The following is a 24312-nucleotide window of genomic DNA, read 5'->3' on the forward strand; positions in this document are numbered from 1 at the left end:
GATGTCCAAATAGGGTATCCTGTCTCTGCGCCGTACTTTTCACGTACCATCCTTTGAATGATACCGTACTTCGAAAGCACGGTGGATATTTCTTTGTCCTCAATCTCTGGTGGGAGATTGAAGATCCGGACATACCTGAACACCGCAGAAGCAGCGGAGAACGTAACCTTGGTCGACTCATACTTGCTGTAGTCAAAATCCATTGACGAGGGAAGACGTAGCAGTGCTCCCTTCAATTGTTCTTCCGTCTTAAACTTGATGATAATACAATGTTCCCTGGGATCTTTGTACATGGACAGGAGACCTGCTGCGTTCAGCCCCATCTTCACCCTCATGAATTGGAATATTTCATGATCCGTTGGCTCCTTTTTTCCAAGTCCGAAGTGAACTCGCATCGAGTTGGCACGAGCTTCCGCCATTTTTCTCCTTTGTTTCCACAACGGTTCCGATTTATATATTATTCTATTGTCCCACGAGGAACAATAGACCTAACACGCTAACAGTAGCCTCAGCTACAAACCGCAAACGAACTAATATTGCTCCGCAATAGACAAACACGACCGGTCGGTTGAAAGTCTAGAGATGAACTCGATTGAGATGTGGAAGCAGTACTATGACGAGCACCTCAACGGTGAAGCAACAGAAAACGAAGGTGGCACGGCAATAGACCTTGGAGCACGCGTAGAAGATGACAGGCTACCGGCCCCTGATCTTCAAGAAATTCAGGAAGAGATCGGTCGGCTGAAGAACAACAAAGCAACTGGTGTAGATAAACTACCAAGTGAGCTATTAAAATACGATAGTGAAGCACTGGTTAGAGTGCTGCACTGGGTAATTTCCAGGATTTGGGAGGAGGAGATATTACCGGAGGAGTGGATGGAAGGTGTCGTCAACTATCGTTAACCATCGTTAACTTCACGTATGGAGTAATACAAACATAATTAATCAAAGTACTTTAAGATCTTAAGATCTTTTTAACCCTTAGTCCAGATATTAACACTTGTGTTTACAAACATTTTTTTGGTCTATGACGCGTTTTGCATAAGGGCTCCCTCTAACCATAACTTTGAAAACAAAAAAACATAGTTACTTTTTCTAAATTTGGTCCAATCTGATACTCAAGATGTCCGATCATATGTTACCAACCTGAAATGAGACAAATTGGAAAAAATTACTGATAAAATAGTACGCATGCTGGATGAAAGGAAGTGGCGAATGAGTCTTTAGTATACAGGTGAATCTCCTTCGCAAACTATAAATGCTGCAAAGATGTCAACTCAGCAGCTCGGTTTATAACGGAAAAAAGTACCTGTATATGGGGGAACTCGATGTAAAAGGACGAGGTAGCATAATCCCGGAAAAAATAGTTAAATTTTAATCCAAATCAACTGACACTCTTTTCGAAGAGTATTTCAAACTCTTTAAAACATCATGTATCAGTAGCTGTTAAATTTTTATGAAATGTAAATAAAAATAAATGGATGCGCTCGACTCTAATTGTGATACTAATTTCTGCACGCAGTGCATAAGCTTTTCAGGGATGATATATCAAAATGCAATAAAGTCAATCCATTAGTAATTAATAATACGTCGTATTGCTGAGGATTTTTCCAATATTCCAAGTATTTTCAATAATGATTCGATTTAAAATAAGCGTTTGAAAACAATTGATGCTTTGGGGTTAAATTAGCAGCTCACAAAAGGGGTAAAATGAACAGTGTGTATAGAGTTCTTCTGATTCCCAGCTTCGTTTCAAACAAACCCCACTGTAACATCATTTTGCCCCCAGTGTTTGGTTTAATTACTCCCATTGTATGTTAATTTTCAACATGTTCATTTTACTCGCATGCATAAAATAAATCTTGTATTGTCCCGTAACGTGGTTAGATCACCTTTTCGTGGTACGTTACGGAATGTAAGATCTACTACTGAGACTGGATACAAGAAATCTTTTGTACCAGCGTATCAGCATCATCGCTTGTTTTTTTCGCTAAGAATACCTATTTTGATTGCTGAGAAGGCGCATATGTGAAGAGTTCCCAGAATTTTCCAAAGATACTGAACATCAGAATTGAGTGAGGCTAATGTGAGACAAATTTTGATTGATGAGAGTGCGCTTTTTGAAAAAGTTCTCAGAATGCTTCGAATGATGTGGAACATCACAATTGAATGAGGCTTTTTGTGAGAAGAGCAATGCTTAAACTGTATTGAATTCGATACTAATGCTATTGCTGTTGTCTACTGAATATGAATGGAAGCTTTGCTTTATGTGTAACGTTCAACATTTAATTGGATTATGAAAGACAAAACGGTGAAATTTCTTAGGATGTTCATTTTACCCCCAGTACAAGGGTAAGCCCCGGATGCATGTCGTTCACGTCTTTTACAATGAAATATGTACATTTCTTGGAAAACGTTCGTAAGGAGAGCAACAAACAAAAGATAATAGGTAGGTACATAATGTATATGACACAAGCACCCCATTCGATGTGAATATTATCGTTGCGTATGCATTTCTTTATTTGTTTATACCCCACACCACCCCTGGAGTTTTCGGAGATGGTAGCCATAATGGGTGTAGTTAGCAGGTGAATTCCTCACAATTATGAATCGTCGTTTGATTTTGATACATTTTTGAAAGCGATGAAAACATGTAAAGGGAATTTGAACACTAGCGTGCATTAGGGGGGACTCTAGATTACTTTTAGACTTATAAATAAAACCCATGAATATCAATTTATGGTGCTCCAAGGCCCAAAACAGCTATCGAATGATTGAAATAACTAACGGAATCAGTATGGCAGTTGTTTGCCACCCCTGCGGCACAAGGTGGTAGATTTTTCTAAAGTTAATTTAAGTAATCAATTCAATTATATCATAGTCATTTCAAGTTGAAAATATTACGAAAGAATTGAGGAAGTTCAAAGTCGCAGCGTGCAACTGTTCAAATTGATAAGCTTTGTTTCAATATTTGCTTTAATTCATATAGTCATACTTCAAACGATTCCTGTGTAGGCTCCCTCAGGGCAGGGCCGCTCACTCGTTCTGAGCAACGACCATTGCACTGAATATAAGCTCACAAGACAGTGCGCTTCAGTTGAAGTAAATTTGTTGGCAATCGGTGATCAAAGAGAGTGCAGAAACAAGTTCGACATTTGAGAGGAGTGTTTTTATTTTGGCGACAAGAACAACGCATTGTGATTGAGAAAAAAGATGAAGCAGCAAACAGTTTGTATTTTGTTGGCAATGATCTTAGTTTCCGCGACGTATGCGGATGCCCTGGTGTTTGTTTATGTAAGGAATGGTTGCATGTGTTATTTATTTTTCACCAATATATAGTATAAAATAATCGATGCAGCGTGATTAAAAAAAAAAGACTATTTTGGTTATTGAATTATCAACCATTTTAGATTTTGTCTCGATTGGCTGAGTAATGTTCTTTTTCTAATGTGGTTAACCGAAAGCCTTGGCAATAAAAGCTAAGCATAATTGGTCGAAGAGAGTGAGTTTGATCTCCAGACTGACAAAGAATTTTTTGGGCTTAAAATACCATTGCGTTTGACTTTTTTTTTTTACTTAATACGATATACCGAGCTGCAGTCCAGTTTTTTTTTTTTTTCTCGATTTCGTATACTATCTTTTGCTGAACGGGAATTGTAGAGCTTTAAATGACTCGATCATTTTTGACTAGGGGCATCCCACTCTAAACTTTGAATTTCTCGCATTGTACACAGAAAGTCCTTACTAATATCTAAGATACCTGGAAATACTTAAAAAAAACTTAAGAAATATTTAACGTTGGTTTATTGCCACCTAGACTACCACCGTTGCTATACAAATTAAATTTGTTTGCTTATCTAATATCGTCTAGCATTTTTCAGTGAATATTTTTAGAGTACCTAGCAAGAAATTCAATCATTATAATGCCTTAGATGAAGTGACGGAATATTATTCCGATTATGGCTTCTATTTTGAGAACAAATTAAATGATGCCGCGCTACAAGCACTCAAGCATTTCACGTTATGGTATAAACCTAACTCTGTCTAGCTGATAGTCGAGGGAATCTTCCACCCGTTCCCCATTGATTTGAATTCCATCATTGTGTAGCTATTGACAGTGTGACACTAACTTAAATAATTTAGGCTGATCGGAGCTGAATCAGAAGTTGAAGAGGATTCCCACACCATTACCTTGCTTTCTGCATCCTGAGAATCACATCTCATAGCTTCCCGCTGAATGTGTTTATCTGAAAGTGGACAATAATTTCTCGTATTTGGAACCTTCGACGCTCTTATTCTAAACCATCGATCTTCAACCCGGGTTTCGCGAACCCCCATGGAACGAAGAGGACACAAAAGGAATTAAGCAATGTAGGCCAAGCTGATCGGTAGAGCAACGTTGGGAATCGATGTTCTAAACGTTGGAAAACGATTATCAAGTCTGGACAAGATTGAAATGGCATATCCCCTTTTGATAATGTTGGAATAGTTTAATCACTACTTCTATAAGCCCTAGGTTTTCAAATCGTGTACCGCGTATATTTATTGTGAGAATTGCACAAATTATTATTTCACAATATTGACAAGCTTGGCAGACATCTTTTTCATTTCATCGTGTCGCACGAGTCATCTGGTTGCCTCTATAGAACATAAAGGTAACAAAGCGAGTGTATTGCAATCCTCAATCATCAGCTTGTCATTATCGGTTCCGAAACCTAAAACCACGAAATCTATGTAGAATTTTTAAGTAGGATACTATCTTAACTTTCTCGCCTGTACGGTGTAATCCAGCAATGTATGCTCCTCAAACTGTGGGACTGTGGGGAGGTCCATTCAGGCTTACTTGCAAATGAGCAGCATAGCTTTGAGAAGAACTTATACAATGCTCAGCATAAATAATATGAAGTAAACTCTTGGCCTAAGACCTAGATGATTTGATTGGACAGGTCAGAATAATGCCAGTTTGGCGTCCTTTAATGCCTCCGGAATCTGAATGTTTGGAAGCACATGGAACAGTCAGTTAGAATAAATCAGTAATTATAATAGGATGAATGAAAACAGTCCAATGAATATTGTGCCTGCTCCAAATGGTTTGCTGAAAAATGGTTTGCTTTGTTACACTATTTCATAAATAAATTTAAAATACTTACCCATTAACATGATTACACATATAATTTCAATTAAAAGAGACGAAAAGTCATAAATCGTTCAAGCTACAACAAAAATCAACTACACAAGCAACGGTCACTATGATGAACATTATCCAGGATTGAAAATACTTTAAAATACTTAAGAATACTTACGACAGCGGATTAGAAACTCAGAAACGACGTGTTCCAAGTGCATGCCTCAAAAGAAGACCCACCACCCCTGTATGGGATGACGAATGCACAAAGTTGTATCTTGAGAAATCCGATGTCTTTAAAGATTATCGTAGACATGAATGATCTGAGCTTTTTGAAAAGTATCTAAAGCTTGAAAAAAAGCTTAAAAACTTACTAAAAGCAAAGAAACGAAATTACTGGTGTACTTTTATCGAGGGACTTTCTAGAGAAACCTCGATGACAACGCTTTGGAAAAAGGCTCGCTATATGCGAAACCGCTCATCTTTCAATGATAGTGAAGAATAGTCCTCACAATGGATATTCGAATTCGCTAAAAAGGTTTGTCCAGATTCTGTTCCAGCACAACCAACTTTACGGGATACAGCCCAAAGTAACGGTTCTCTGGATGAACCATTCACAATACTGGAATTCTCAATGGCACTTCTTTCATCGAATAACTCTGCTCCGGGAAGCGATATGATCAAATTCTACCTTCTAAAAAGCCTCCCCGATATCGCTAAAAGACGATTACTTAACCTATATAATTCATTTATGGAATTCAATATAGTTCCACCAGCATGGTGACAGGTTAAAGTAACAGATATTCTAAAGCCTGGGAAACCAGCGTCTGATCACAATTCTTACCGTCCGATCTCTATGTTATCATGCCTAAGGAAATGATAAGAAACAATGATCCTATCAAGACTTGACCATTGGGTTGAATCAAACAACCTACTTTCAAATACGCAGTTTGGTTTCCGAAAGAGTAAAGGAACAAACGATTGTCTAGCGATGCTTTCATCTGATATTCAACTGGCCTTTGCGCACAAGGAGCAATTGGCTTCAGTCTTTCTGGATATTACGGGCGCATTTGATTCGGTTTCCATAGACATACTGTCAGACAATTTGCACAGTAGTGGATTACCCGGTATTTTGAATAATTTCTTGTATAATTTGCTGTCAGAAAAACAAAAGACAAACAACTTCTAGAATTAGCTACATGGGCTTACCACAAGGTTCATGTTTAAGTCCCTTACTTTATAATTTCTATGTCAAAGATATTGATAACTGCTTAGATAATCTATGCACGCTTAGACAGCTTGCAGAAGGAAGGACCTCATTAAACTATATAAAAGACTATTCTTTCAGTTCTTGAGTATGGCTCTTTTTGCTTCCTCTCGGGAAGAAAAACCCACCTTATTAAATTGGAACGCATTCAATATCGTTGTTTACGTATTGCCCTTGGCTGTATGCATTCAACACACAGTATGAGCCTAAAGGTCCTAGCGGGCGTAAAACCCCTGCAGAACCGTTTCTGGGAGCTCTCATTAAGAATATTGATTAAATGTAGTGTCAGTAACAACCTTGTGATTGAAAACTTCGAAGAAATGCTCGAATTGAGCATCCAGTCTAGATTCGTGCGAGTCTATCTTAATTATATGTCATCGGATATTAGCCTTCCTTGCTACAACCCCTCTCGTGTATGCTTTACTAACTACAGTTCCCCCATTGACTATGATCTCTCCATGAAACAGGCTATTCAAGGAGTTCCAGATCAACTTCGACCTATTTCAATTCCCCTCATTTTTGCTGAAAAGTACCAACAAATCAATTGCAATAGAAAATTTTTCACTGATGGATCACGAATTGATGGATCCACTGGCTTCGGCGTCTTCAATGAATACTCAACCGCCTTTCGGAAAATTCAGAATCCTTGTTTCGTTTATGTTGCTGAGCTAGCAGCAATCAACTTCGTATTGGGGATGATTTCCGATATGCCCATAGACCATTACTTCATCTTCTCGGATAGTCTCAGTTCTATTGAGGCTATTCGGTCGATGAAACAAGGTAGGCACTCATCTTATTTCCTTTCAAAGGTAAGGGAGCAGATGAGTGTGCTGGTCGAAAGATCATATATGATTACCTTTGTATGGGTCCCTTCACATTGCTCAATCCCAGGCAATGAGAAGGCAGACTCTCTCGCAAAGGTGGGCGTACAACAAAACGAGATTTATGATAGAAGAATTTCACATGATGAATTTTTCCCATTAGTACGTCAGAGTTCTCTTTTAAGTTGGTAAAACGATTGGACAAGTAATTCTCTTGGGCGGTGGTTAAATTCCAATATTCCAAATGTTTCTTCGAGAGCGTGGTTCAAAGGTCTGGATGTAAGTCGGGGATTCATTCAAGTGATGTCAAGACTTATGTCCAACCACTACTCGCTAGACGCACATCTCTTTAGAATAAACCTCGTTGACAGCAATGTATGTAGGTGCAGAACCGGTTATGATGACATCGATCACGCAGTTTGGTATTTCCCGAGTAATGACGCCTCCAGAGCACGACTATTGGATACTAGAGTGATGCAAAATTTGAAATTTTCACTCCACAATACTTAAACGATTCCAAATCGGATCCTGACTAACCTCTCAAAATTTGAGCCCATTTGGTGAGAAACTGAGATGGCACAAACCATTTGAAGTTTGTATGGGAATTACTATGGTAAAACCAAGATTTTTGTTCATGTCTATCTAATAATTCACCATATCAGTCTGCTTCAAAAGCTTTCAACTGCAAGAATCGAAAGTTATCAATGGTTCAATGCGCTGATGTCTTATGATCATGCTCAATCAACTGCTCAGCAGGCAACATTGGTGTTTCTGGGGCGTTGAATAGGAAACAAAAATCATGGCTACTATGTAATACAGTGTTGCCTACATAGCAGCTGCTTGATCATGTCATAAGTTTACCAATCTCTTAAATAATTAATAACTTTTTCCTGTCTCGTTTTACATAGAAACGATCTTGAGCAAAGTTGTAGCTGAGAAAATTTTCTATAAGAATGGCTATCGAACTGTTTCGCATCTTAATATGGAAAAAGACTAGCAGGCAATGAACAAAAAGTTGAGATTTCCCATAGTAATTTACATGTAAACTTTAAATGGCTTGTGCGAAGTCTGTTTCTAACCAAATGAGTTGTAACTTTGGGAGGCTAATCAGGACCCGATTTGAAGCCATTTAAGCACTGTGGAGCGAAAAAGTCAAAATTTGCATCAGTCTATTGGATACCCTAGTGGCCCGAGGTAGACAACCCTTCCGTGAAGTAAGAGATGTAGTGGGAACACGTGATCTTCTCTACATGCAAGCGATCTACGAATTCCTTTGTTTGTCTGATGTTAGAGTTTGATGTGACCCTCCCCTCCTTTCCAAACAATTTCCCGCCATTATGTCCCAGTGTTATTATCTTCCTGTTCCTGTGCTACTTGCCCCTGCCCAGCCAGGATTTGGTCAACCGTCCGAGAGTAGTATCTGAAGGAGGCTTCAAAATCCAGTTTCCTACCTAGCTCCTTCCAATCGAAATTGTTACCCATTAACCTCGAGCCCGCCACGAGTAATTGGTACCCAATACTAGCCTAGAATTACTGCTATTTCAAATGTAAATTCAATCATTACTGATTTTGGCTCCGCAAAGTGTCACACACGACTGAGCCTAGTAAATAAACGAACTAGTAAAAAAAAAACTTACGACGGCTTTAAAAACATTTAATTGATATTAGAACTTAAGTTTAATATGGGTTGCCTGGGTTGTTTTTGATGATATTAAACTGGATGCAATTTCCACATTTTTTTCGGGCGGCTTTCGGTAAATGGTCAAAACCTTTCATGAACCAGAACCTTTCATGAGACAAATTGAATTTCAAGAATTCGCAGTCTTATTGCATACTTTTGTTCATATTGGGAAAAAATATTATGGCTTAACTTCTCAGAATTTGCGTAAATGAATTCTTGAACAATTTTGCGAATTCAAATCAGCGAATAAGGCAAATATTACAGTCGATAGAAAATTTCAAAAATTAGTTATTTTAAAATTATGGACGAACAATTTTATTTTAAAGTATGGGTCAAAAATTACACAACTTGATTGTACCTTCAATATCGAGTATTTAAATAAACTATACAAATAAGTTCAAAATGTTCTTACTGCGCAATGCTACCCAACAAATTATATGAGCTGATTAAAGACTGAGTAAACAATTGTTTAACTGTTGAAGAAGCATATGTTTGCCTGAATAAACTCTTATTAGTTAATGTTTTTTGGGTAGGCTGTATATGAATTTAAATTTGTGCTATGTCACGAGATCCTAATCATCTTAGAAATAGTTGTCTTAGATAAAGTTGTTCAGATGCCCAAATCCTTCATGATGGTGTATACTAGGGTGCCAACGAAAACGATCATCTTGATTTACCCAAATCGACCATATACAACATTATTATTGCTTTTATGGGGATGAGAAAGTTAATTGTAGCTAGCGGAACTGGCATCTGGCATATTCAGGTTAGATCAAATGAAGAAAGAAACCATAAATGGGCCTCAGTAAGGTATTGATTTCTCTTTGTTAATGACGTATCGGCCCTGTGGCAAAGCCTGAATTCATTTGGCATTGAGCCCTTGTGGCCAATCGTGTCAAAACCGGTTTGGTATACCAAAACTCTACGTTCAGACTCTGACAAACAATTTAGCTATAAAACATGTAGATCTGATTGCGAAAACCTTATCAAGAAGCATTTATGTACCCCTTCAGAAACGTCAAAATAAAATGATTTCGATGTAAAAATGTAAGGCTTCAGAAAGTAGGAAAAGTCAAGAAATTCAGATCTTTAGATACTCACCGTAAAAAGTTATTCCGTTTTTAAACTTCATTTTGTGTCATATTGACTCCAACACCTAAATAAGGTTAAAGTAAAAGTAGAAATAAACCAATTTTGTAAAGCTGTTCACACTGAAATTATAAGTGATACAAATGTATTTACTAAACCAATTCATATCAAGTGATTTTCGATTAACATTCGTTAATATTCTTTTAAATTTGTCGAACCTCTTAACGGAATCCCTTTATTAAGTGAGAGTGTGCTCAAAGCTCTTCATATTCGTTAATAGTTTGATAGAACGCTTGGGAATTTGCAAAACTGTTTCGATAGAAAATTTAATCTTTCCTTATTATTGACCACTTTGTTAGGGTTTCTCTTCAAAAGCTGATCTCTGGTTACAGGAACTAATGAAAACCTACGGCATAATGTTTCACTTACTATCTGATCCCTTTGCATAGTTCATAGCTCATTTCATTCCACACCATACCACGCGGCTGCATCCAAATAGCAACCCTTTCCACTGAACTGTCTTGGGGTTAATTGGAAAATAACTGAATCCATACTAATATCCCATACCACTGATTCGGCACATGGGTTGTAACTAATGCTTTTCCTTTTTCCCATCTGGTGTTCACCATCAACCACACCAATAACCATCTGCAGGCAAAGACCTGCTCCTCCTGCAAGGCTTACGGAGCCAAGTCCTGCGGTTATGGCTACATCCACTCCAAGGGTTATGTTTCCTGTGACGGAGTAGTAAGTACCACACATATGAAGGCTGTGGATGATCACGGGAGAAGCTTTGTACCCATACGAGTGTTCCCGTTATGATTCCGTTTTTCCGACCTACTTCTTTCACAGACTGCAATAAGAAGCTGTTCCGACTGTCAGAGACGTTTGGGAAGATGTCGTTCCAGTGCCATTACCGAATGCTACATCGGCTGAGATATGGTGCCGGAGGTGACGGTGCTAGCTAGAAGCAATTATCCACAGGAATAGATTCATACCTATTGATTGGTGGTCACAAAATGTGTAGTGTTCATGAGACTCGTTGAAGCATAAATCCGATTGCCTGCAGGCAGCAATAGAAGTGGTTTATTTATTGAGCTAGGAAATAGTTCTGAGAAATCCTATCATCTTGTCATTTATTGGGAATGTTAATTGATGAAAAGTGGTAGTTATAGTCCCTATTTTAATAGTCAGGTGGAGATAAAAACCAAAAAAAAAAAATGGTGACGTAAGTTTTCAAACCAAAAACAAAATGCACCCTGCTTATAGAGATAGCAGATATACAGAAATTATGGCTGAATTAAAATAATAAGACTGCAAAATTCAGCACTGCTTAATTGGTTCTGCACTTTGCCAGCTAAAATTGGTTCCCGAAATACTAACCGCCAGACTATAAATAAAGCGACTACAGGAACTTGTTCGGGCGGCAAATATTTTGTTTTATCTTGACTCTAAATACAAATACTTCTATACGTTTTCATGGCATTGAAAAAACTAAATTATAGAATCAAATTAAACCTTCCTGGAAATGTATACCTTAATTATTATCACAGAGTCGAATTTAAGCATTTTTCATACAGAGGCAGCAAAAAATAACACCACCGTTTCCTCAGTTCCGAAAATGTAGGTCTTCATAAAAATTTCCTGGGATTTTTTTCACCAATTCCATTCATTTTTCCGTTCACTCGCTATCTTGAATAAAGTCGAACCTGTATAAAGCACCTAACAAAAATAAGCCACTACCCCAAATTCCAGAGAGGTTAGTACGTAGAATCACTAGGATTCTTCTTCCGAAAGCATCGCTGAAAATACCTCTGGTAACTAAAAAAGAGGACAAATTAGAGAAATCCAGCAACAAATTCCACCCAACCTTAAACAGCGATGTAGCTCTCGTAGTCCGCTCGTTTCGAGAGTCTGTTTTGTCAATGAATTCTTTGCTCTCACAATAACAGTAATCTGGCTTGAACCTGGGTGGCGTCTGCTCATGTTAAATTTTAAGACCAATTTAATGTCAAACGGAGACCGCTTTCTGATTGGCTGAACATAACACAAGCCAGCCTCGATGAAATTACTACAGAGTTTTTTGTAATCGTTTTGGCCGTGTTGCTGGTATGATACACATCTGGATCAACAATAGAAAAGGGCCCATCAGCATTTGTAAACAAACCGTTCCAAAGCGCATTCACTGTACACAAACATCATCCTCTGATCGAATGAAACCTCAGACCATTCAAAACAAAAGACCGAAATCGCTTTTTCGAATGATAGCTGCAACCGGATGACGGTTGTTTTGAAATCAGATGATTTTCCTCTCGAATACTGGATGAAACTTGTTATGAGAAGGATAGGACCTTCAGTTGAAATGCGTAATGCTCTCTGCAAAATGGCTGTCATACTAAATGGAAATGCATATGGTATTGGTTCAGCCCCATAACGCAAATCATTCAAAACGATGATGTAAATAATTCTATCGAACGTCATTTGCTGATCTGAGCTGACAAACGAGGTGGAAGCATATGCATCGCTATCAGAGCTATTACGAACAAAGGTAAAGGATGAAAACCAATGTTTGGCTAATTCGTGGTGGAGGAGGTTTTCTCCACCCCGAAATTTTTTTGTATCCATGATGGAATGGCTTATTATGGCTATTCAGTATGGAATTGTACATAATAAAATTATAATCTAATTAAAAGCACTTGCATGTCACACTATTCTTAAATGTTTGTCCTCTGAGTGCCGTATGTTTTATAGCTAATTTTCAAACGAAAATCATCCTGTATTTGGATGACAGTCATATGGATGTTCATCATCTGACGACGAATTCAACCATAAGAAAATCATCCGAAATTCGAATGCATATTGTTAAAGGGCTCGAGCAATGCAATAATCATTCGGAGTATTGCGGATGTTTTGGTACAGTGTTCCTGACAAATCGAAAACAACCAACACAAACCAACACCATCATCGTGTAGGGGGAAGTTTCCCCTATCCGATGATGGTGTTGGCTTGCGTGGGCAACCTTCGCTTTGTGAGTAAAGGGCTTTGGAACGGTTTGTTTACAAATGCTGATGGGCCGTTTTCTATTGTTGATCAAGACATAATTGGCATAGCAACAATAGTGGTTCCATTCAGTCATTTTCATTTTGTTCAAATCTGCTCTATTTTGTTTCGGTAATCGGATGTAGAAGAAACGATAAAGCGAATCCAGGGCTTAATTTCTACCGTTTTTCAAAGGACCCAATTACCGCCGGCAATGGATACGTGCGTGCGTTTTTAACCCTCCGTTACTTGCACCAACTTTTGCAACACGAGTACTCGCGCGTTGTACTTTGTACAACAGTGTGAGTTTTCCATTGCCATTTTGCAGCCGAGCTACCAATCAATATGAAACCAACGGGTATTCCTTAAAGAACTTTTTTCTAACTAAACAAGCTAAACTTTTATCACAGTTAACCCCAAAAAATGCGCATAATTGGGAAAATGTGAATGGAAACCGCGTAAACGGTGTCTGTCCAACGTGGGATTTGACTTAATTGGTTACAACATAGAAAATCTCGAGATCCTGACCAGATAGAAAGTTACTGTCTTCGGCAAAGTTTTTCAGGATCTTTTCGTTGGTGGAGTGGTTCAGAAAATTTTCACTACGTGGCGCTAGTATATACGTGCAATTTTCGCATATACAATAGCTCGAGATCCTTAGCAGATAGAAAGCTACTGTCTTCGGCAAAGCTGTTCAGGAGATCGGAGATAACCTTTTCGCTGGTGAACAGTAGTTCAGAATCTTCTCACTAGGTAGTGCTCGTATGCATGTTAAGTTCTCGCATGTGATGCATCACTAGATCCTGACCATTAGAGTGATGCAAAATTTGAAGTTTTCGCTCCACAATACTTAAACGATTCCAAATCGGATCCTGACTAACCTCTCAAAATTTGAGCTCATTTGGTGAGAACTGAGATGGCACAAACCATTTGAAGTTTGTATGGGAATTACTAAACAAGATTTTTGTTCATGTCGATCTAATAACTCACCATATCGGTCTGATTCAAAAACTTTCAACTGTACTTGTAAGAAATTTTCTCAGCTACAACTTTGCTGAAGACCACTTTTTGATTAAATGCAAGGATCGAAAGTTATCAATGGTTTAATGCGCTGATGTCTTTTGATCATGCTCAATCAACTGCTCAGCAGGCAACATTGGTGTTTCTAGGGCGTTGAATAGGACACAAAAATCATGGCTACTATGTCACACTGCAAAATACAGTGTTGCCTACAGAGCAGCTGCTTGATCATGTCATAAGTTTACTTATCTCTTAAATAATTAATAACTTTTTCCTGTCTTGTTTTACACAGAAACGATCTTGAGCAAAGTTGTAGCTGAGAAAATTTTCTATAAGAATGGCTATAGAACTGTTTCGCAGCTCAATATGGAAAAAGACTAGAAGGCAATGAACAAAAAGTTGAGATTTCCCACACTAGTTTACATGTAAACTTCAAATGGCTTGTGCGAAGCGTGAACATTTCTAACCAAATGAGTTGTAACTTTGGGAGGCTAATCAGGACCCGATTTGAAACCATTTAAGCACTGTGGAGCGAAAAAGTCAAATTTTGCATCAGTCTACTGACCATATATAGAGTAAATGTCTTTGGCAAAGTTGGTCAGAAAGTCAAGATCTTTTCGTTTGTAGACAGTTGTTCAGAATTTTCTCACTACGTGGTGCTAGTATACACATGCAATTTTCGCATATACAATAGCTCCAGATCCAGAGCAAATAGAAAGTAACTGTTTTCGGCAAACTTGTTCAGGGGGTCAAGACTTTTTGGCTGGTGGACAGTAGCCCAGAATTTTCTCGCGGGCTCCCGTGTGTGGGTGTGTGTCCCGCGGGCGCTGCAGTCATCACCAAACAGTCAATTCAGAACTGGCACGGCTGAGGGAATCCGACTGTCTAATTAAAACAAAGCATTGTGATGGCCTCAACCCGTACTCGAGATTTCTGATCAGATAGAAAGTTACTGTCGTCGACAAAGTTGTTCAAGAGGTCATAACTTTGTCGCTAGTGGAGAGTAATTCAAATTTGTTTCACTACGTAGCGCAAGTATACACGTGAAATTTTCGCATGTTGTTTGTTTCGAGATCTTGACCAGATAGAAAGTTACTGTCTTCAACAAAGTTGTTTAGGCGGTCAAAGCCTATTGCTTGGTGTACAATAGTTGAAAATTTCCTAAGCGGCGCTTGTACACCCGTGAAATTTTCACATATAAAATATCACGAGATTCTGACAAAATAGAATATTACTGTCTTCGGCAAAGTTGTTCAGGGGGCCAAGGTCTTTTGGCTGGTGGACAAACATTCATTTTTTTACATCATACACGTGTAATTCTCTCCTTAGATATATTTCGAGACCTGCTAAACTGTCATCGGCAAAGTTGTCCAGGAAATCAAAACTTTTTCGTTGGTCAACAGTACAGAATTTTCTCACTACGCGGCGCAAGGATATACGTGAAATCTTCGCATATACAATATCTCGAGATCCTGAACAGCTAGAAATTTACTGTATTTGGCAAAGCTGTTAAGGAGATAAAGCTCCTTTGGCTGATGAACAGTAGTTCAGAAATTTTTCATAACTTGGCGGGCAATTCTCGCATATCAAATATCATAAAATAAAAATACAATTTACATCAGCCTAAGTGGGATATTTAAGACAAATATATTCTGGATTTTTTTTACTGGTGAAGGGTTTCATGCAGATTTGTGGATACATAAATTGGGGTGAGTCGTTCCACTTGTATACCTCTGATAAATTAGTGGTAACACGTACCTCAGATATAAAACATTAGCTTAAAAGATCAATATCGCTGAAGCTTCCACCAAATGAATGTTTAAAGTCTCCTTTTCTTTTTAGGATAATTTCAAAATGTCTTTTATATTCCATGTTGTAATCAATTAAGTCAAATCCCACGTAGTATAGTCAAAGTCTACGCGGTTTTCGTTTACATTTTCCCTATTATCCGCATTGTTAAGGTGTTTACTGTAATCAAAGTTTACCTTGTTTAAATCAAAACAAGTTTTTTGAGGAATACTCGTTGATTTCAGATCGATTGGTAACTCAGCAAAAAAAAAAACGACAATGGAAAACTTATGTGTGTTGTACAAAGTACAACAGCGCGAGTAACGGAGGGTAAATGAGAAAGAAGTGCGGTTGTTCGAAGATCGTCCCCACATTAGACTATGCAGCGTAAGTAAATACTAAAAAATAAAGAAATAAATACAATATTGTTAAAGTGTAGCCAATAATTTTAGATCAATTTCTCGAATAGAAAAATAAATCCGGATAAAACGTGGAGTACCCCGGTGATTGTTGAATAAATAGACGAAGAGTGTAAGCGCAATGACGGCTGAAGCGGAACGGCAGCGGCAGCGTAAAAGCTCGATCTGAGTAAGCTTACTTTTCGGATTGAACACTAGTTAGAATCAAATCGACTTCGGTAAGGCATCTTTGTGTCATTTGTGACAACTGTCAAACTTTTCGTTTCCGTTCCGCCTCCGCCCACATTGCGTTTGGGCCTTGAGTAGCTCACGTTGCTCAAAATCATATACACATATCAACCTGACTGTTGTGTTGAAGCTTGTCAAGCAAAGCAAAGTTACGTATTTTAAACGGTGCGCTTTCAATGCTTAAGCGTGATCGCGAACATCTGTGAGGCTCCCTGAGACGCAAAGCAGTCCCGGATAAAATCGGCAACCCCATCGAAGCACAGTACGAGGTTTTCACAAGTAGAGTCCTGCATAACGGAGCCTTGTCCGACCCTAAACGGGTAGTCGCAGGTGTGGGGCAGTGGTGTACACACTACGATTATTTTACCGAAATCTGTGAAATTTTACCGAAATCTCAACAGCTGAACGTTCGGTAAACAGTTCGGTGATTTTTCACAGTTTTCCTGTAATTTTTCAACGAATATCTGTGAAAAATCACAGAAAATCTATGAAAAATCACCGAACTGTTTCCCGAACGTTCAGCTGTTGAGATTTCGGTAAAATTTTACAGATTTCGGTAAAATAATCTCAGTGTGTATACTATCAATCAACAGTAGCGGTGTTCCCCATCATAATCGACGCGGTAGGTCAATAAAGGGTGATACGGTCAAAATTTGGTCAATATCAACTTGACGTATTTCTTTCAATTTTGCATTTAAAAAACCTGAACACCCCTCATTTTGAAGGTGTGTGTGTGTAGAATGTTGCTCCTATTTTGATTTTGGAATTCACTCTTCAGTTGTCAAAATGCCGTCCAAGCAAGAAGAGCAGCGTATCAAAATTTTGCTCGCGCATCGCGAAAATCCGAGCTACTCGCACGCAAAGTTGGCAAAATCGCTAAAAGTTGCCAAATCAACCGTTACAAATGTAATTAAAGTGTTTGGGGAACGTTTGTCGACAGCCAGGAAGTCTGGATCGGGGGGAAATCGAAAACCGGAAGCCGCTGAGACGACAATGAGAGTTGCTGGTAGTTTCAAGCGAAACCCGAACCTCTCTCTCCGAGATGCCGCAAATAAGCTGGGTGTATCGTCTACAACCGTGCATCGAGCCAAAAAACGAGCCGGACTATCGACTTACAAGAAGGTAGTGACTCCAAATCGCGATGATAAACAAAATACGACGGCCAAAGCGCGATCCCGGAGGCTGTACACGACGATGCTGACGAAGTTTGACTGCGTGGTAATGGACGACGAAACCTACGTCAAAGCCGACTACAAGCAGCTTCCGGGACAGGAGTTTTATACGGCAAAAGGAAGGGGAAAGGTAGCAGATGTTTTCAAAAACATGAAACTGTCAAAGTTCGCAAAGAAATACCTGGTTTGGCAAGCCATCTGTACCTGTGGCTTGAAAAGCAGCATTTTCATAGCTTCCGGGACTGTCAACCAAGAAATTTACGTGAAAGAGTGTTTGAATAAACGTCTGCTGCCTTTCCTGAAGAAACACGGTTGTTCCGTACTGTTTTGGCCGGATTTGGCATCTTGCCATTACGGTAAAAAGGCCATGGAGTGGTACGCCGCCAACAACGTGCAGGTGGTTCCCAAGGACAAGAACCCTCCCAACACGCCAGAGCTCCGCCCAATTGAGAAATACTGGGCTATTGTCAAGCGGAACCTAAAGAAGACCAAAAAAACTGCTAAGGGCGAGCAGCAGTTCAAGGCAAACTGGCTTTCTGCGGCGAAGAAGGTGGACAAGGTGGCTGTTCAAAATCTGATGGCAGGGGTCAAGCGTAAGGCCCGGCAATTCGGATTTGGAAAAGCGGAAGCCTAACTGAATATTTTTCCTGAATTTTATACTAATTGAACTTGAAAAAGAAATTTAATTTGATTTTTTAAATAAACGATTTCACCGATTTACACGCGTTTTCCCTTGACCAAATTTTGACCGTATCACCCTTTAGACCGTGTACCAAACCGTGGGCTGTTTTGGCACCAAAACGACTTCGATTTGGCTGATAATGTTGCGCTATTTGCTCAACGGCCATCTGATATGCAGAGTAAGCTCAAAAACCTAGCCAAACGCTCCGGTGACGGGTCTCACCATTAACATAAATGAAACCAAATTGTTCAACACGGACTACTTTGCGGTAGCGGGGCAAGCAATGGAGAAAGTCGAAACTTTCCAATATCTTGGCAGCCAGATAGCGTCACACGGTGGGACCAAAAGAAACATAGATGCACGAATCAAGAAGACTAGGGCTGCTTTTGCGAGTTTTACGAAAATCGTGAAAAATGAGTTACATTGTAGGTGGCAATCTTGTCAAGGTTTACACTACATACAATTGCCGGAAAATTGATTTGCTTGGAGAAATTAAATGGCTTATGTGCAATAAAGGGTGTCCCACATCAAATTGAATCACGGAAAAAAACGCTGTAGAAAATTTGCCCATTGGGTATTTTCTCTTGAAAATTTGGATAGAAGTTGTTTAGAGTGTTTTGTTTACACTGTTTTTTATCGCTGTCAGTTGGAAAAAATGGCGTCACCCGAAAAACAACGTCGCGAATTGATTTTACGCAAGCACCTGGAAAATCCTCAACTCTCTCATCGGGACATCAGAAAACAACTCGGAATAGTGTAGTCAACGGTGAGTCGTGTGATTAAACGTTACTACGAAACTCTGAGTATCGAACGGAAGGAGAAATGCGGTCGGAATTGATATTCTATTAGTGATCAGGATCACAAACGTGTCGTGAAAGCGTTGAATCGGAATCTCAATGCTTCGGTCAGAGATATGGTCAAAAAGTTGAATCTGTCTAAGTATTGCGTTCAGAGAGCCAAGGACCGGGAGAGACTGCATACTTACAAAGTGCAGAAAGATTTAAATCGAGACAAACGGCAAATTACGGCGGGAAAATCACGGGCCCGGAAACTGTATACCCAGATGCTGACGAAGCCCCATTGTCTCATCATGGACGATGAGACTTACTTCAAGAAGGACTTCCGGCAATTCCGGGGCTACTGTTCTTCACTGCCCAGCACAAGTTCGATGTTCCGGAGGAAGTAAGGAAGCAGACACTTTCAAAGTTTGCCAAGAAATACATGATTTGGCAAGCGATCTGCTGATGTGACAAATGGAGTGCGCCGTTCGTGACTACCGGGTCTGTAAACGGGGAGATCTACCCCAAGGAATGTCTACAGAAGCGTCTGCTGCGTCTGTTGAAGCAACACGAGGGCCCTACGGTCTTCTGGCCAGACAATTCAAATGTTGTCCTGGAGTGGTACGAAGCCAACGGGGTCACTTTCGTACCCAAGGACATGAACCCACCCCCCTTTCCCACCAACGCACTGGAACTAAGGCCCATCGAAACATACTGGGCTATTATAAAGCAGGCACTACGGAAGCATCCCAAGGTTAAAATCTGAGAAAGGCATGAAGAAAAAGTGGGTTTCCGTACAGAAGAAGCTGCATCCTGTACAGAACCTAATGAGTGGAGTTAAGCGTAAGGTGTGAGCGTATGGTTATGGTATTGAAGTTGAATGAAGGCACATTAGCCATATTCTCATTTCTTCCATTCCTTAATAAAGCATTTAAAAAAATCCTCATTTATGGGCAGATAAGTCATCGCACCACAATCGGAATTTTCATCTCAAACATGAAAACTGTTTTGTTATAACCCTGCGCAACGTGGTGTTTATCAGCGGAGAACACGCAAAAGCTGCAGGTCTTGATCAACTGATGCCTGCGGTAAATAATTCTTGCCTGGTGCTTTCCAAGAACGTAATTGTTGGTGGGTCGGCCACACACTACGATCAAATAAGCTGAGCTCTTGGTCGATTTGGAAAATCTAAAACATATTTTTATTATTCTTCTTCGCATATCAAGCTTATTGCATATCGCTCATATTAGTTTGTTGCGTGCTCTCAACTTGGTGTTCAAGATGCACTTCCACAGTTATTATTTGAAAACTTTCGATGCCTGTACCATTTTTGCATTAGTAAAATTGTGTGACAAGTACAATAATACCCTATGGCAAGGGAACTCGAGAAATTTTCCAACCCGACAAATTCCTAGACCAGATCGGGAATCGAAACCAGCCACCTCCAGCATGGTCTTGCTATGTAGCTGCGCATCTGCGGACTAAGCTAAGGGAGGCCCCACCTAGAAAATCTTATACACATGAAATTTAATCCAAAATGATGTGTATAATCTCTATAAACGTATTGGAGTAATTTCGTAACTAAGAGTATTGTATCAGTCATTTTTGATCTGGTAGCTAATTCGATCTGAACTCCAGGATAATTTGGAGAATCATGAGCATCTTATGAACATCAGAATAGATTATAAGTGATGCACAAAAACTCTATGGACATGCTTGGGCAGGTTTCGTCACTGAGGGAATCGTGCAGGCCTTGGTTGATCCAGTAGATCAAATAGTTTGAACTCCAGGACAATTTGGCGAACCGAGAATATCTTAAACACATGGAGTATGCTAATGATGAGCATAATCTCAATGAACCTGTTTGGAGTTGTTTCGTTACTAAAGGTCTTGTATCAGTTATAGTTGATCTGGTAGATCATTTGATCTGAACTTCAGGGTAATTTGAAGATCATTTAGCATCTTACATACTTCAAAATATATAATAAGTGATGTGCAAAAACTCTAAGCACGTGTTTGGGTAGTGTTGTGGAAGTTAATTTTTAAAATATGAATTGAATTTTTGTGAGCCCTATTGGCAGATTTGAATGTTGAATTAATCACTGCAGGCGTAATGTAGCTGTCGATTGGCAAGCAATATTAAGAACTGCAGGAAATGTTGAATGTGCAGTTGACGTATTCTACAATGTGTTGCTTGAAATAATACTTGAAGAAGTACCAACTAAAAGAAGAAGACGCCAGAGTCATGCAAAACATCCAGTTTGGTACAACAGGGAACTGAAAAATTTAAAAAATCGAAAGCAAAAAGCGCACAAATTTTATAAAAAATATGATAGTGAAGAAACTTTGGCATACTATTTAGACATTTGCGATCAGTTAAATTTGGCATTTGAGGAGTTTAATTTAAAAACTGAACTTGAAATAAAATCTTGTCCTAGAAACTTCTTTAATTATGTGAAAACCAAATTAAAATCTGATAATTTTCCCTCAAAGATGCATTTGGACGATAGGATAAGTGAGAACACGGATGATATATGCAATTTGTTTGCAAATTTCTTCCAAGAAATGTATACTACGTTTTCAGAAAAGGACCGTGACCATGAATATTTTGAATCTTATCCAGAATTTTCAAGTGACTTCAGCGTAAGTCAAATCAAGGTTCATGATATCTTAAAGGGTTTAAACAATTTAGATGCATCTAAAGGTCCTGGCCCTGACGGTGTTCTGCCAGTTTTTATGAAAACTTTAGCAATTGAACTTACTGCTCCATTATATTGGATTTTCAATATGTCACTGGAATCCGGAAACTTCCCTAAAATATGGAAAAACTCGTTTTTAGTGCCTATCTTTAAATCGGGTACAAAATCCGACATACGTAATTATCGTGGTATAGCTATTATCTCTTGCATTCCGAAACTTTTCGAGGCGATTGTAAATGAAAAACTCTTTCTTCAAATTAAAACAGAATAACTATGCAACATGGCTTCTTTAAAGGCCGTTCAACAACTACGAATTTGCTCGAATTAATTAATCATTCCTTGAATGCAATGGATAACGGAAACCATGTAGAAGTGTTGTATACAGATTTCAGCAAAGCCTTTGATCGAATTGACATACCCATGCTTCTTTATAAACTTCCAAAAATGGGAGTTCATTACGCACTCCTCAAGTGGCTTGAATCATATTTAACTGACCGTCATCAAATAGTAAAAAACAAAGGAAAGATATCAAATCCCGTTGATGTCATTTCAGGAGTTCCTCAAGGTTCCCATTTATGACCACTTTTATTTATTCTCTTCGTCAATGACATATCTTTCATTATTAAGAAATTGAAAGTTTTAATATATGCTGACGACATTAAACTTTTTTTGGAAATAAAAGATGCCAAAGACATCATCACATTCAAAGAGGAAATTCAAATATTCTATACTTGGTTCAAAAAAGCCAGCTACAATTAAATATAAAAAAAATGTAACTCCATTACCATTAGTAGAAAACAAAAGCTACCTGATATAACAGTCACTTTAGGAAACCAGATCGTAGAAAAGTGTGATAGAGTCAGGGATCTAGGTGTTATTTTGGACTCAAAACTTACTTTCACCGATCATTATAACACAATTATTAACAGAGCTAACAACATGCTTGGTTTCATAAAACGTTTCTGCTATAACTTTCACGATCCGTATACGATAAAGACATTGTACATTGCTTATGTAAGATCGATATTAGAATATTGCAGCACAGTTTGGTCACCTTTTTCAATCACACACGATGAAAGAATAGAGTCCGTTCAAAAGCAGTTTCTATTGTATGCACTCCGCAAGTTAGGTTGGACTGTATTTCCTCTGCCATCTTACACAGCTCGGTGTATGCTCATAAATATCCAAACATTAAAAAAGCGTCGTGAATTTGCTATGATTTCTTTCGTAAACGATATCGTATCACAACGAATTGATTCAATAAAACTATTGTCATCCTTAAATTTATATACACCATCTAGGCATTTACGAAATAGAAATATATTTGCTACAAATCGTCATCGTACGATTTATGCCAAATTTGGACCCTTGAACCAAATGATGGATACATATAATAAGCACTGCGATAACATTGACTTTACAATGACAAAAACCAAATTAAAGCAATATTTTAATTTGTCGCATAACGTCAACTAGAAGTAATGTTTTAACTTGTTCTTAAGACATATTATAAAAAATATAAACAAAGACAAAATTGTAAAAATAGCACTTAAGACAACAATTGTAAAACGGTCTACAGTGGTTGACGACAAATAAATAAATAAATAAAATTAGACAATTAGCGAAGACGGCATATCAAGAAGACTGGCAACTTTGTCTGAATCCAAACTACAGACACAGTAGCGCTGCGCTCGAGCAAAGGTGGAAGCAACGCACAGAAAAATGAGCAACTAAACAAACCTTTATTATGAGGATGGAACCTTTGCTATCCAATTCGTTCGGAGTATTTACCTTTGAGCGGCAGATGACGCGGTACTGCCTGTCTCATACCGGACGTATGAGAAAATGGAAGAGTTGCCAGTCTTCTTGATAAGTTGTCTATTAGGTACCCATTCTCTTTACTCTATTTCAATCGTAGGTAGGAAATGCGTGTTACTCAACCAAATGATAATGATTATGCGGCAGAAGATCGTCTGTAGTTTGGTGTCAGTATCAGTCTAATAAATCCTAGTAGTGTAGCCACAAGTGCACTCGAAGAGGCCCTCGTTTATTTTCTTTGGATGTGGTTGAGGTGTTTTTTTAGTTTTTACCCTTTGTCACCTACGGTACACAGGATCTTGGTGCATGGACCGACCATCATAAGCCATTGTGATATTCCGATTGGTTTATTATCCGAAGAGGAACAAGAGCGACGAAACAAATCCATCAGAACATATCGGGAGCACCATTCTCGACATCTTGCATCTTATCTTATCTTATCTTTCTTTATTAAAGAGACTTTCAGAGTCATCTTGTAAACATCGAGGACGTATTCCATCGACTTTAGCTGACCTCTGACCCGGTGATGAAAGTGCAGAAACAGTTTCCTCAAAGCAAGAAAAAGCAATTTCCAGAACCCGTGCAAATGCTGTTGCAATAATCGACTATGAAAGATAACAGGTAGTTTTAAGAATTAAATAAAAATATATTGAATCTAGATATCTCATCACACAAGCACACATGT

General features: G+C 38.7%; 2 protein-coding genes across 5 annotated transcripts in view; one reads left to right on the forward strand and one right to left on the reverse strand.

The window, feature by feature from the left end:
• Positions 1-24312, reverse strand: part of LOC135710599 (probable G-protein coupled receptor CG31760) — a 401234-nt gene that overhangs the window by 296731 nt on the left and 80191 nt on the right. The window lies entirely within an intron of this gene.
• Positions 3056-11697, forward strand: LOC135710580 (uncharacterized). The gene is made up of 3 exons (XM_065233188.1): positions 3056-3294; positions 10638-10730; positions 10836-11697. Exons 1-3 carry the CDS (start codon positions 3214-3216, stop codon positions 10917-10919), a joined length of 258 nt encoding a protein of 85 aa, XP_065089260.1. The 5' UTR covers positions 3056-3213; the 3' UTR covers positions 10920-11697.

Source organism: Ochlerotatus camptorhynchus, unplaced genomic scaffold, assembly GCF_037179485.1.
Source record: "Ochlerotatus camptorhynchus isolate MF236.1 unplaced genomic scaffold, CSIRO-AGI_Acam_v1.1 ptg000392l, whole genome shotgun sequence".
Taxonomy (NCBI): Eukaryota; Metazoa; Arthropoda; class Insecta; order Diptera; family Culicidae; genus Ochlerotatus; species Ochlerotatus camptorhynchus.